Source organism: Doryrhamphus excisus, chromosome 4, assembly GCF_030265055.1.
Source record: "Doryrhamphus excisus isolate RoL2022-K1 chromosome 4, RoL_Dexc_1.0, whole genome shotgun sequence".
Classification (NCBI taxonomy): Eukaryota; Metazoa; Chordata; class Actinopteri; order Syngnathiformes; family Syngnathidae; genus Doryrhamphus; species Doryrhamphus excisus.
In genome coordinates this window covers 21,819,940-21,834,018 of record NC_080469.1, presented here as the reverse complement: position 1 = coordinate 21,834,018, position 14,079 = coordinate 21,819,940, and the positions used below count along the sequence as shown (strand labels likewise).

The following is a 14,079-nucleotide window of genomic DNA, read 5'->3' as shown; positions in this document are numbered from 1 at the left end:
CGATCGAGTGGTTGGCGCGCAGACCTCACAGATAGGAGACCCGGGTTCAATTCCACCCTCGGCCATCTCTGTGTGAAGTTTGCATGTTCTCCCCGTGCATGTGTGGGTTTTCTCCGGGTACTCCGGTTTCCTCCCACATTCCAAAAACATGCTAGGTTAATTGGCAACTCCAAATTGTCCATAGGTATACACAGGGTGTCGTGCTATGGCATGCCCGATATTGGAATAGTGGGAAAAAAGGTCTCCTCCCATTCCATGTGGAAGTGGTACATTCATTCATTCATTTATTCATTTTCTACCGCTTATCCTCGCGGGAGGTGCTGGAGCCTATCCAAGCTGTCTTGGGGCGAGAGTCCAGGACACCTGGTATGCCGTGCTAGCACTAGTGTGGATGCTAACGTTACAGACCAGGATGATTAGTGTTTATCTTGTATTTTTAATAGTCAACTTAAAATAGTGGGCTGCACAAGTGGTTAGCACGCAGACCAGGGTTCAATTCCATTCTCGGCCATCTCTGTGTGGAGTTTGCATGTTCTCCCCGTGCATGCGTGGGTTTTCTCCGGGTACTCCGGTTTTCTCCCACATTCCAAAAACATGCTAGGTTAATTGGCAACTCCAAATTGTCCATAGGTATACACAGGGTGTCGTGCTATGGCATGTCCGACATTAGAATAGTGGGAAAAAAGGTCTCCTCCCATTCCATGTGGAAGTGGTACATTCATTCATTCATTCATTCATTCATTTTCTACCACTTATCCTCGCGGGAGGTGCTGGAGCCTATCCCAGCTGTACAGCCTGTAATGGGCCAAATTGTCCGTAGGTTTGAATGTGAGTGTGAATGGTTGTTTGTCTATACGTATGTGCCCTGTGATTGGCTGGCCACCAGTCCAACGTGTACCCCGCCTCTCAGCTGGGATAGGCTCCAGCACCCGCCGCAACCCTCATGAGGATAAGCGGTAAAAATGAATGAGTGAACTTAACATAGTTAATAATTGTGAGCACATTGGTTGGTCTTTGAACGCAACACCTCATCGCTCACAATAACACGGTTATTATCACCTGATGTAGCTTTTGTATTATATTGTTGTCCAATAAACTTATTATTAAATGACCATACGGTCAAAGAGAGCTATGTTTTCCTACCCACTTTTTCATGCACTCCAAGTCATTGTTAAATTATTGACTGCTTCCAATCAGTGCCTTATCCGCGTTGTGCTTTAAATCACATAGTTCCGCTCTAACCTTTGAAGTCACCCATAGAACAGCCTCTCATCCCTTCCTGGCATTCGCTGTGTTTGTTGGCTAAAGTCTCACAGAGCATCTTATGTTTTGTCTAACAGGCGGTGCCATCGGGGCCTCTTAGAGGGGGGGGCCCATGCCGGTTTCGGCAATGATGTGTGAATAACTCTCTCAGCGGACGTGTTTGTGAGTCCGTGAGTACATGTGTTCATGCAGGTGTGGGGTGTGTGTGGGGGGGGGTTAAAGGCGGCTTGTACGTCAGCTACCCAACCCCCCTCCCCCATCCCCCCAATCTAAAAAAGCCACCACCCGTTCAGTTTGTCCCCAAACAGCCGCCAACTAAGGGGCTCTTAGTCTCTACTTCCTTTTGTTGTTTAAAATAAGATTTTCTCAGTCAGTTTTTTGTTATTCTGCCTGCTGCTTTTCAAGTCAGTATTTAGCTAAATTTCCTTATAAAGTGTCTTCTATGATTATCATCACACTTTCTCTGGAACTCTTTCAAAATTTCTAATAGCGGCCATTTTACACAATTTTGACCGATCTTTCAAGGGACACTGATTATTGTTTTCTATGGCTACATAATCATGGAACCAAAAGAAAGATCAGAAAACTATGAACTATGCGCTGGGATTGAGTGTTTTGGTTTATAAAAAACATATTACTGTAAAAACCGGGATAACGTTGAACCTACCGCGTCAAAATTCGCAAAGTGAAACGACAGACATGTATGAAGTCGCAGAAGATTTCAGCAAATATCGTGAGACTTGATTTTTTCATACCGTGTATGTACTGTATTACTACTACTACTACTACTACTACTACTGTACAGTATTTGAAGACAACACTGCATCTCAGCTTTGAGATGTAGGTGAAAAAAAAATTATACATTTTTTTTACCACCCATTTTGACGTGTTTATTCTTAACATTTTCCAAATATTTCAGCCTTCTCCTTAAATATTATTTGGAAATTTTCTTCTCGTAATAACATGACATAATTACCATAATTTGTTGACTTTATTCTCATTTTTCAAAAATTATACATGTAATTTTTGTAGATTTTATAATTATTTTTTTTCTTTTATTATCAACTCTATGGTACAAAAGTTGCAACATTTTTTCCTCATGATATCACAATTTTTGTTTTTTTCCTTTTTTGTTTTGTCTTTATTCTCATAAAGTTATAGCTTTTTTTCCATAATATTATAACATGTTCCCCAACCTAATTAAAAAAAATTACAACTATATTTCACTATTTTTGTTTCTCATAATATTACAACTTATTTTTTTTTATATTTCAACTTTATGCTACTAAAATTAATTAATTAATGTCATTATGTGACAATGTTATTCTCGAAAAAAAATTTTGTTGTTAGATTTCAACTTGATATTTTGACTTGAGTCTTAAATTCTGTTAAATTCTGTGGTTCTGTTAAATTCTATTTTTTAAATGCGCCGCGGGCCCAAAAAAAACAAAAAAAAACAACAATGTCCCGGGTGCCACATTTTGGACCCCCCTGATCTAAAGCTATAGGTCATTACAAATATATTCATTCATTCATTCATTTTCTACTGCTGGAGCCTATCCCAGCTGTCTTCGGGCGAGAGACGGGGTACACCCTGGACTGGTCGCCAGCCAATCACAGGGCACATATAGACAAACAACCATTCACACTCACATTCATACCTATGGACAATTTGGAGTCGCCAATTAACCTAGCATGTTTTTGGAATGTGGGAGGAAACCGGAGTACCCGGAGAAAACCCACGCATGCACGGGGAGAACATGCAAACTCCACACAGAGATGGCCGCGGGTGGAATTGAACCCTGGTCTCCGAGCTGTGAGGTCTGCGCGCTAACCACTCGTCCACCGTGCCGCCTACAAATATATTATTATATTAAATATACAATATATGTGTAATACCAGCACTGAAACATACTACTCAGGAAAAAAATCATTCCAAATGTCAACAGATCCATCGGATCGTGTTGGAATTCCGAGAGTCCACTGTCTTAAAAAAAAACAGAAGACCCAACAAGGCAGCAGACATGCAATCGGAGAATAAATCAACCACGAGCGCCATTGTTTTTGGCAGGTGTGCGACACCCACCAGGAGGTCTCATTCGGCTACACGCTATTCCTGGCCGAGCTAGCAGTTGCCATCGGGTTGTGCGTGGAGGCGCGTGCCGCTCTTTTATTAGCGCAGGATAACGCATCAGGAGGTCGTCATGTTAGTGTGGGGGACCGGATCACCAAAGTCACGCCGTTGTTTGATGCCATTCTCGTGCTTTGACATTGTGTTGGAAGTTGTGCCGCGCTATTATTAAACTGGTGCTTGTGTTTCCATGGATATGAACGGGAGAAATCTTGTCAGACATTTTGGAAAACTGTGACTTCAGCGTATGTGTGTGGACGGGTAAATGGAGTTATTGACTTGCTTGTTGGTTTAATACCGTGTATGTACTGTACTACTACTACTACTACTACTACTACTGTACAGTATTTGAAGACAACACTGCAATCTCAGCTTTGAGATGTAGATGAAAAAGCCCTTTGTTAATGTCAACTTTATTCTTTTTTTTTCCCAACATTTTCCAAATATTTCAGCCTTCTCCTTAAATATTCCTTGGAAAATTTTTTCTCATAATAACATGACATAATTTCCATAATTTGTTGACTTTATTTACATTTTTCCAAAAATTATACATGTAATTTTTGTAAATTTTATAATTATTTTTTTTTTTTTTGCTTTTATTATCAACTCTATGGTACAAAAGTTGCAACATTTTTCCTCATGATATCACAAGTTTATTTTTGTAATTTTTTTTTTCTTTTTCGTTTTGTCTTTATTCTCATGAAGAAAGATTAGACCCCTGTCTTTTATCAGAAAACTATGAACTATGCGCTGGGATTGAGTGTTTCGGTTTCGGTTTATAAAAACTACATTTTTGGTATTGAATGAGTTAAAATTGACATAAAACTGTAAATACCAGGATAACGTTGAACTTCCCGCGTCAAAATTCGCAAAGTGAAACGACCGACATGCATGAAATCGCAGAAGATTTCAGCAAATATCGTGAGACTTGATTTTTTCATACTGCATATGTACTGTACTACTACTACTACTACTGTACAGTATTTGAAGACAACACTGCATCTCAGCTTTGAGATGTAGATGAAAAAAAATATATATTTTTTTTTTACCACCCATTTTTGACGTGTTTATTCTTAACATTTTCCAAATATTTCAGTCTTCTCCTTAAATATTCTTTGGAAATTTTCTTCTCATAATAACATGACATAATTTCCATAATTTGTTGACTTTATTTTCATTTTTCCAAAAATTATACATGTATTTTTTGTAAATTTTATAATTTTTTTTTTTTGCTTTTATTATCAACTCTATGGTACAAAAGTTGCAACATTTTTTCCTCATGATATCACAAGTTTATTTTGTAATTTTTTTCTTTTTCGTTTTGTCTTTATTCTCATAACGTTACGGCTGTTTTTTCAGTTTCTTGTACATTTTTTTTCGTAAGATTATAACTTTATTTTCATGATATTTTAGCTTTTTTTTCCATAATATTATAACTTGTTCCACAACCTAATTTGTTCCATAACCTAATTACAACTATATTTTACTATTTTTGTTTCTCATTATATTACAACTTATTTTTTTTATATTTCAACTTTATGCTACTAAAATACATTTTTTGTCATTATGTGACAATGTTATTCTCAAAAAAAAATTTTTTGTTAGATTTCAACTTGATATTTTGACTTGAGTCTTAAATTCTGTTAAATTCTATTTTTTAAATGTGCCGCGGGCCAATAAAAAAAAAAAAAAAACAAACAAAAAAAAAAACAATGGACCGGGCGCCACATTTTGGACCACCCTGATCTAAAGCTATAGGTCATTACAAATATATTCATTCATTCATTCATTTTCTACTGCTGGAGCCTATCGCAGCTGTCTTCGGGCGAAAGGCGGGGTACACCCTGGACTGGTTGCCAGCCAATCACAGGGCACATATAGACAAACAACCATTCACACTCACATTCATACCTATGGACAATTTGGAGCCGTCAATTAACCTAGCATGTTAAAATTACAACTATATTTTACTATTTTTGTATTAACGTATTTTTTTTTTATATTTCAACTTTATGCGACTGAAATAATTTTTTTTGTCATTATGTGACAATGTAATTCTCGAAAAAAAAAATTGTTATTTGATTTCAACTTGATATTTTGACTTGAGTCTTAAATTCTGTTAAATTCTTCTAACATTCACAATCTATGACCAAAAGTACCATCAATATTTGTGTTGTCATAAAATGAATGAATAGAAGGTGTTTGTCCACCGCTTCTGTTCCTCACATTCTTTCACAAAATCTGGTCGAGAAACGATGAATCAGAAAAGTAGGCGGCTTTCATTGAGCGGCCCACTCAGCACGAGTGCTGCCTACAAGACTCTTCTGTCCACTGTTGCTGTTTCTAACATTGCTAACATTCCAGGCCTTTTGGCCCATCCGTTCTGTCTTAAACAAGCAGAACCTCAGTTCTTCACGTGGGGGGGGGGGGCTCAATTCATTTGGCTTCTGCCTCGGGGGGGCGTGAAATAGAATCTGTATGTGTGTACCACACATGGTTAAAAGTGTTTTGTTCTGATGTTGCAGCTATAACTTTTATCCCTGTGGCCCTGCAGAAATTTTTTTTGATTTTCAACCTTTTTTGAACCACGGCACGTTTTTTATATTGGAAAAATCTTGTGGCATACCACTAACCAAAAATGTTACAAAATGACGACGTCACACGTGCATCAATAAGTAGCCACGTTTTTACATGACGAGTTTTTCTCTTTCCGAATGACCTTTCGGGAAACAATGGTATCCATGGAAAGGAATATTCCAATCTCTTGTCTACATGCACCGTGAAAATCAAACAGAATAGTCAATAGGGCATGCCCAGTAAAACGTAAACATCAACATCACGTGATACTTTCACTTGTTGGAATAACTCCGTATTGCCAGTTTTTCGTCTTTCCAGTCTTGAAATTTAACAAACTTTGCTTAGTCCAGTGCCGATTGCTGGCCTCCATTTTTAAAACTGAAGAACGTGTAGATCTCCGTCTTACGTCATATTTGAGCATGCGCTGAAAGAACGCACCCGGGATGAATTTAAACAGGAAAAGATATTCCATCCCTGTTCAATTATTTCCGTTTTAGCAAATAAACCAAATGCAATTGGAATATTTGGGTCCATGTATACTATTGACATAATATTTGCAAATGATGATTAATAAATGTTAGGAGAACTAAAATATCTTGATTACATCGGTGGACTCGTTAGACCCACCCGTCTGTTCTGTTGGTTTTCTACCTATCCATGTCGAGGTTTTTATGGCGCCCCGTAAACTACAGTGATACAGTGAATGGCTTCACAATGGTAAAAAGAGGCTGTAAAGAGTACTGGTAGTCTATCATTAGGTCCTCATTAACTTGAAATGGCCTGACACTCAGAGGGTGTGGATGTGTGAGCCGACGTCCACACGTGTGATGATGTCAGATGCCATCGACTTCATCACTTTGGGTGGCGGCCAGGGTTGCCTATTTCATTCGAAAATAAAAAGTTATCATTTTATGTGCCTTTTTTTAATGTTATAGGGCTGTTGTTGTTTGTAATTTTTATTATTAAACTATGTAAATTATTTGATTTGGTATCACTTTTATTTGTATTGTTATATTCATATTTTTTTATTGTGTCGCATTTAAAATAAAAAAAAATCTTTAAAAAAAAACATTTTCTGTGGTTTTGGAAAAAAATATTATATGGTCGCTGCTTTGTGGTTTACTATGGCCTATTATTACTCCAAACAATGAGTGCATATTTAATAATAACAATAATATGATATTACATTAATAATAATAATAACAATAATATGATATTACATTAATAATAATATTAATAATACTATTATTAATATAAATATCATTATTATTATATAATATTAATATATATATATATAATATAATAATAATATTATTATTGTTGTTAATATAATAATAATAATAATAATAATAATAATAATAATAATAATAATAATAATAATAATAATAATAATAATAATAATAATAATAATAATAATAATAATAATAAATAATATAATTATTTTATTAAATAATAATAAAATAAATAATTATTATAAAATAATGATTTTATTATTATTATTATTAAATAATAATAATAATGATAATAATAATAATTATTATTATTAATTATTTTTAAATGATTAATTATTAAATAATACTAAAATTTAAAACAACAACAACTAAATTTCAACTCAGAATCCCCAGCGTCACTTCCTGTCCACACGTTCATAAGATATTTATTGAAACACACAAGCATAAGTGTTACTTATGTTTTATTTCCTCTGATTATATCCAATATATTGGGTAATGTGAGTGTAAAGGTCACCATAGGGGTGTTATTTAATGTCTGGGGTGCTCTAATGATGGTAAAATATCTATTTAGAAATTCATAAACAGGTTTTCTATGCTCTAACTATGAGAATATTTCATTTTTTAAATGTTGAATTCTACTTTGAAATTCAGCTATTGCGTTTGGATCTGGAATCAATTAACTGTGATAAACGAGGGCTTCATTCGTTCATTTTAGTCCTCATTGAGGTATGCTGGAGCGTATAAATAAGGGATTACTGTCATGACATAATTGGTATATTGCAATAACTAAACATTTATAGCTGCTTGATAGTTTGACTCTTCATTGCATATAAGATGACTCTTCTTTTTCTGCAGTCGTTCATCCACCAGTCAATACCTTACAGCATAGTTGACGTATACGTCAACTGCTGGTCTCTCATCGGTGCATCATTTGGCTATAAATAAACACACTTGCTAATGTTACTGTACTTAGATGCGCTGGTCCTGTTTTCTTGCTGCCCACAGTCTCCTCTTGGATGAAATGACGGTGGTAAATCCTCCATTTGCTGTTGGTACCATGTCTTGGGCGTAAGTAGTAATAGTAAGAGTGACCCATAACAAAGAGGGCAGAAAGGGACCATTCCACTACTAATGTCAACAATGTGTCTCCTTACCTATACCACCCCCCCCCCCCCCTCGGTTCATCTTTCAACTTTTGACTCCTGGCTTCAAACTGTTGACTTTCATTCCGCCGGCCTGTGAGAACGAAATAAATCCCTGCAGTCACGGTTCTTCGGAGTGATTTTTCTCCTCCGAGGGTGAAAGGTCTGCCAAGAACAAATCAGAAACGGGGTCAGAGGTGGCTTTTTTTTTTTTTTTTTTGTCGTCTCAGCCACGGCTTCGACTTTTACCGTTGTTATCTCTCATTTCCTCATTTCTCTCCCCAATTTCCTGTGTGGAGTTTTGCAGGCTGCAAAACACAAAACAAAACACAAAGCAACTGCAGAATTGGACTACTTGATTTTGTTAGCTACTAATCTACAGTATATATGTATTTGTATACTCTAACTTTAAATATCTTTGCCGGTGCATGGGCGGGATTTTCCCCAAAAATCATTCAAAGTACATCACATAGTAGAAATATCAACTTTACACACTCTCTCTCTTGTCCTTGGTGTCTCCCTGTCCCTCCGTTGAGGCGTGAAGGATTGCTATGTAAATCCAGCGGTGGGTCGCCATGAATGGCCAGCCTTAAAGCAGATTATGTTAAACTGCTTGTTAGTATAAAGAACCGCTCAAGTGAATGGGCACGGATTAGCTGATGTGCCGCTGGGCCGGCTCAAACCACCTCCCATGCAGGTTAGGCGTTTCACGCATCTCCCATACCGGAAGATACAAAATAAAAAGTCATTAATTTATTATTTGGTGTCATTTTTTTTTTTTTTCAAGTTTCTTTAAACCGAATTCGTCCCTTGCAGTTTTTGTAATGGCGACATTAAGTAAAATACAAACACAGTTCTTGCATTTCCAGCATTGCTTGTTCACTCTCTCGCAGTTTTTCAAACATTTATTAATAAATTTTTGTTGTTTCGTGGTTGACTGCGACCTATTATTGCTCAAAAATTAATATTTAAGCAAATGTTTCGTATTATTGACCGAATATTTTCAAGCATGAAAATGTTCTAAATGAGTGAGTATATGTTCTAAAGACAGCCACAGTACAGTACAACATCATTATCATGTGTGGAAATATGGGCTAATAACTATAAAAACAATCTTCACTCACTAAATGTACTGCAAAAAAGGTCAGTAAGGATAATTCAGAGAACATACTAACTCCTTATTTTTAAAATCACAAATTCTTAAACTTGCTGATATAGTTCATCTTCAAACAGATCACCTCGTACGTCGGTACGAGGTACATTATTAAAAAAACAACAAAAAAAAACCTTAAACTGTATTATGGAAAGCAGGAAGTGAACAAATGTAACAGTTACTGATTGTAAAAGTACTAGATGGAGGGGTACGATTTAATAAGCTTTGCTTCTTCCTACTCCTTTTGGACATGTGGAACTGGGAACTGATTATGTGATGCATTCAATTGTAATCTGATGCATGTTCAAATGAAATAAAACCATTACCATAATAATAATAATAGTCATCATCATCATAACAACACAGACTGCAGCTAAAACCAAACTCTAAATTCCCAACGGCTTTATTTATGTCTTCAATGTCTTATTTCCTCTGATTATATCTACTATATTAGGAAATATGAATCCAAGTGTGACTATAGGGGTGTTATTTCTTGTCTAAAGGGCTCTAATAATAATGAAACCCATATTTAGAGAATCATAACAGGTTTTTTAATGCACTAATATGAGTCCTGACTTATCACGGTCGGGTCTGGAACCAAATATGTTAATTACTATGTTACTATGTTAATTACTATCCCCCAGTACATTGGTACAAATTTTGTGGAAGCATGAAGTATGTACGCTTTTACAGATGTGGGCACTTACCTTCAGCACTTCTTCAGACGAGGAGACATGCGTCTTTCCCCCCTCCATCTTCCCTATTGTGTCCCCTGTCATCTGTTCATTCTTCGCCCCGCATTCTCTCTATTAGCCATTCATCATCCCCCCCCAGCATGAGGGCCACCCTGCGGAGGGCAGAGAGAGTGCTGAATGTTTTGGATTTTCTGTAAAGTATTCTCGACTGCAGGTGCTGCCCTTCGCAAATGCATGCATGGACACACAGCATATACACACAGCTTCACAGCGAGAGAGGATTGGGGGGGGCGGACGCTGTCACAGTTTTGAAAAAGGCTTCCCGTGGTTAGACATGCTTGGGAATGACATTCTGGTTCACTGCATGGAGGAGTCGGACAAAGAGCGGTGTCTGTGAGCCGCCTTTCACAAACTACAGTAATATCCAAAAGCAACAAAATACAGTCACTATTAAAGCCTATATACTGTATATGTAGTACATGGCTGGAAAAAAAGGGGGTTTAATTCATGGTTTGATTCCTCTGGAAGCACATACTTGATGACTTTGTTATCCTGAGGTCATTACACCCCATCGCCCAGAACATGGCGTAACCCGCTTCTCTTGACACGGCTCCGAGTTCACAAGAGACAAAACCAATTAATTAACAAGCAAGTGTTGGCGGACACATTTGCTGAGGCTTAGGTCACCACCGCCACCGCCAGCAACCACGCCAAATATGCCACACAGGGATGTTAACACCTAAAAACAAGAGTCTGTGTCGTAGGTTAGCCGAGGTTCTTTTTAATGTGGGAACAGGCTCTGACGAGTCCGGTGCGACCTTTTGTTCGTGGCTAATGAACAACACTAACCGGTGTGAGAATGGAAAGGCGGCAGCTACAAACGAGACAGATTAGCATGAAAACAAAACAGGTTTGCCACTTTGGTTTAGCATCAAGGCAGTGATCGGCATGACGACAGCAAAGTTTGTGTCGTTTTGCTAGAAGACTTTGTGGGTTCGTTAGCAACAAGATGGTCACTAAAACCATAGCATTTCAGTATGGTAATGGTAATGGTTTTATTTCATTTGAACATGCATCAGATTACAATTGAATGCATCACATAATCAGTTGACAGTTCCACATGTCCAAAAGGAGTAGGAAGAAGCAAAGCTTATTAAATCCTACCCCTCCATCTGGTACTTTTACAATCAGTAACTGTTACATTTGTTCACTTCCTGCTTTCCTTTTTTTTGTTTTTGTTTTAATTTTAATTTTTTCACGTACCGAAGTACAAGGTGATATGAGCATCCAATGACATAATGGGTACCATAGTAAGTGTCAATATAGTGATATATATAGCACATCATGACTGGTTCAAGACTCTTCATCCTTGTATTTAGCAAACTAAATTCTTGGAAAATCTAACAACTCAATCCAAAGGGTCAAAAAAAATGAGCAGTGTAGGCCCCCTTTAAATAATAAAATAATCATCATTTTCCCAATCGATGAATCTGTCGATTAATTAGTCTAAATCACTGGCAACAAGAGTGATTAGAGTGACAGTTACTCATGGTGTCAACTTACAAAGAAAGCTAACATCATCACGCAGCAGCTTAACACTTCAAAGGTATGTCTAAGAAATATACAAACATGTACCAATACAGACTCCAAATTGTCCATAGGTATGAATGCGAGTGTGAATGGTTGTTTGTCTATATGTGCCCTGTGATTGGCTGGCCACCAGTCCAGGGTGTACCCCGCCTCTCACCTAAAGACAGCTGGGATAGGCTCCAGCACCATCCACGACCCTTGTGAGGATAAGCGGTCGAAAATGAATGAATGAATATTAGTTACCGTCATTTCCTGAGGACCATCTAGCCAATCACGACAAGCTTGTCAACGGAAGTCATCGGAAGTCGCAGCAGGTTATTACTCAACAGAACAGTCTCACAGACTCACTGTGTCATCTTAAAAAGAAAGCTAACATCATCACGCAGCAGCTTAACACTTCAAAGGTATGTCTAAGAAATATATAAACATGTACCAATACAGACTCCAAATTGTCCATAGGTATGAATGTGAGTGTGAATGGTTGTTTGTCTATATGTGACCTATGATTGGCTGGCGACCGGTCCAGGGTGTACCCCGCCTCTCGCCCAAAGACAGCTGGGATAGGCTCCAGCACCATCCACGACGCTTGTGAGGATAAGCAGTAGAAAATGAATGAATGAATGAATGAATATTAGTTACCGTCATTTCCTGAGGACCATCTAGCCAATCACGACGAGCTTGTCAACACATCGGAAGTAGCAGCAGGCCATTACTCAACAGAACAGTCACTCACAGTGTCATCTTACAAAGAAAGCTAACATCATCACACAGCAGCTTAACACTTCAAAGGTATGTCTAAGAAATATACAAACATGTACCAATACAGACTCCAAATTGTCCATAGGTATGAATGTGAGTGTGAATGGTTGTTCGGTCCAGGGTGTACCCCGCCTCTCGACCAAAGATAGCTGGGATAGGCTCCAGCACCACCCGCGACCCTCGTGAGGATAAGCGGTAAAAAAATGAATGAATGAAATATAAGGGCTTTTTGGTGATTTCTGAGCTACTTGGATACAGAATTCTTTTTTGCTACCACCCTCCGACCAAAACATGTAGCCTACTAAACTGGCCTTGGCGCCCAAGGACGTGTTGAGTGCTGTGCTAATGTGTCCTTCTTGTGTGTCATCATAAACATCTAATGTATTTGGCTCCTCTTGTGGAAGGACACAAACATACTAAGTGTGTGAATGTCTCCTGCATCTGGACTAAGCCTGGTTTTGTTTCTCTTCTCTGCTGCCTACCCCCCCTTTTCTTTCCTCCCACCTCCCTTGTGCACCTCCCTCCATGTGTTTTTGCCCTCCGTCCCTCCCTCCCTCTCTCTCTCTCTCTCTCTCTCTCTCTCTCTCTCTCTCTCGCTCTTTCTTTGCTACTGTCTGATCAGGTTTGAGGGCAAGCAGCTAGAAGTGCCGCAGCCACCAGTGTGTTGGGCTGTCTCTGGTTTGGTCGTGGACTTTCTCACATTGCGGCAGCCAGCACACACTCATACGGAAGTACCCCCCCTTCCCTCCCTAACTCCCTCCTCCACACCACACCACTCCACTCCCTCCCTCCCACTTTGGCACTTACAAATCCACACACTCTGCAAAGGAAGAAGCAGTGCGTGCTTGTGCGGGTGCTGCCGTGCGGACTTGTCCAGCGTGGAAGGCGGGGGGCGCGGAGCGGCGGCAGGCCCTCTCTTCTGACCATGCCAGTGTGGGGGGGGAGGCTGAAGCGCTGTCTGCCTCTCAGCCTCCGGAGCTACAGTCCTGTCCTGCTGCTTGTGCTGCTGCTTGGAAGCTTCTCTCTGCACACGCCGGTGCAAGGTAAGAACCTTCTACTGTTAGGCTGTGAACTTCTGCAACACTCATTCTTTGATTTTTATTTTGAAATTTGCTAATATCATGACTTTATTTGTATGAATCACAAGCATCATTATTTGGATTCATGCATTTAAATGCAAAGGTGTGTATGTGTGTTACGTGATAGTGGAGCGACACTGTCAAAACGCATCAGCCGCTTTTGTCCGTGACCATGTTTGGTATCTGCAGTGTGATTGGCGAGGTGTCACATGGCTGACTGTCTCTTATCTTGTTGTGTTGCTATGTTATCAAGCTTTTTATTGCTTTGGTTTCGGGTTGGTAGCTGGCTGAATTATGCAACAACTTTTGGAATGCGTCTTAGTACAACTTTTAGTAAGATTTTAGACAATTTCCTTCCAAGGTGGTTTTGGTTTTTGTTTGACGGGGGTACCCTGCTGTGCAGTCACACTATGTGCTGAATTTGAATTGTTGTGGTGTAAAATAATTAATAAAGAACA

The 14,079-nt window shown here is 38.5% G+C and overlaps 1 protein-coding gene across 1 annotated transcript in view; it reads left to right on the top strand.

Annotated features, from left to right (window-relative positions):
* bmpr1ba (bone morphogenetic protein receptor, type IBa) overlaps nt 1-14,079 on the top strand; it is a 72,223-nt gene that overhangs the window by 31,463 nt on the left and 26,681 nt on the right. The window contains exon 3 of the mRNA XM_058070374.1: nt 13,165-13,585. Coding sequence (XP_057926357.1) covers nt 13,468-13,585 — 118 coding nt within the window. The 5' untranslated portion in view covers nt 13,165-13,467. The remainder of the gene's footprint in view (nt 1-13,164; nt 13,586-14,079) is intronic.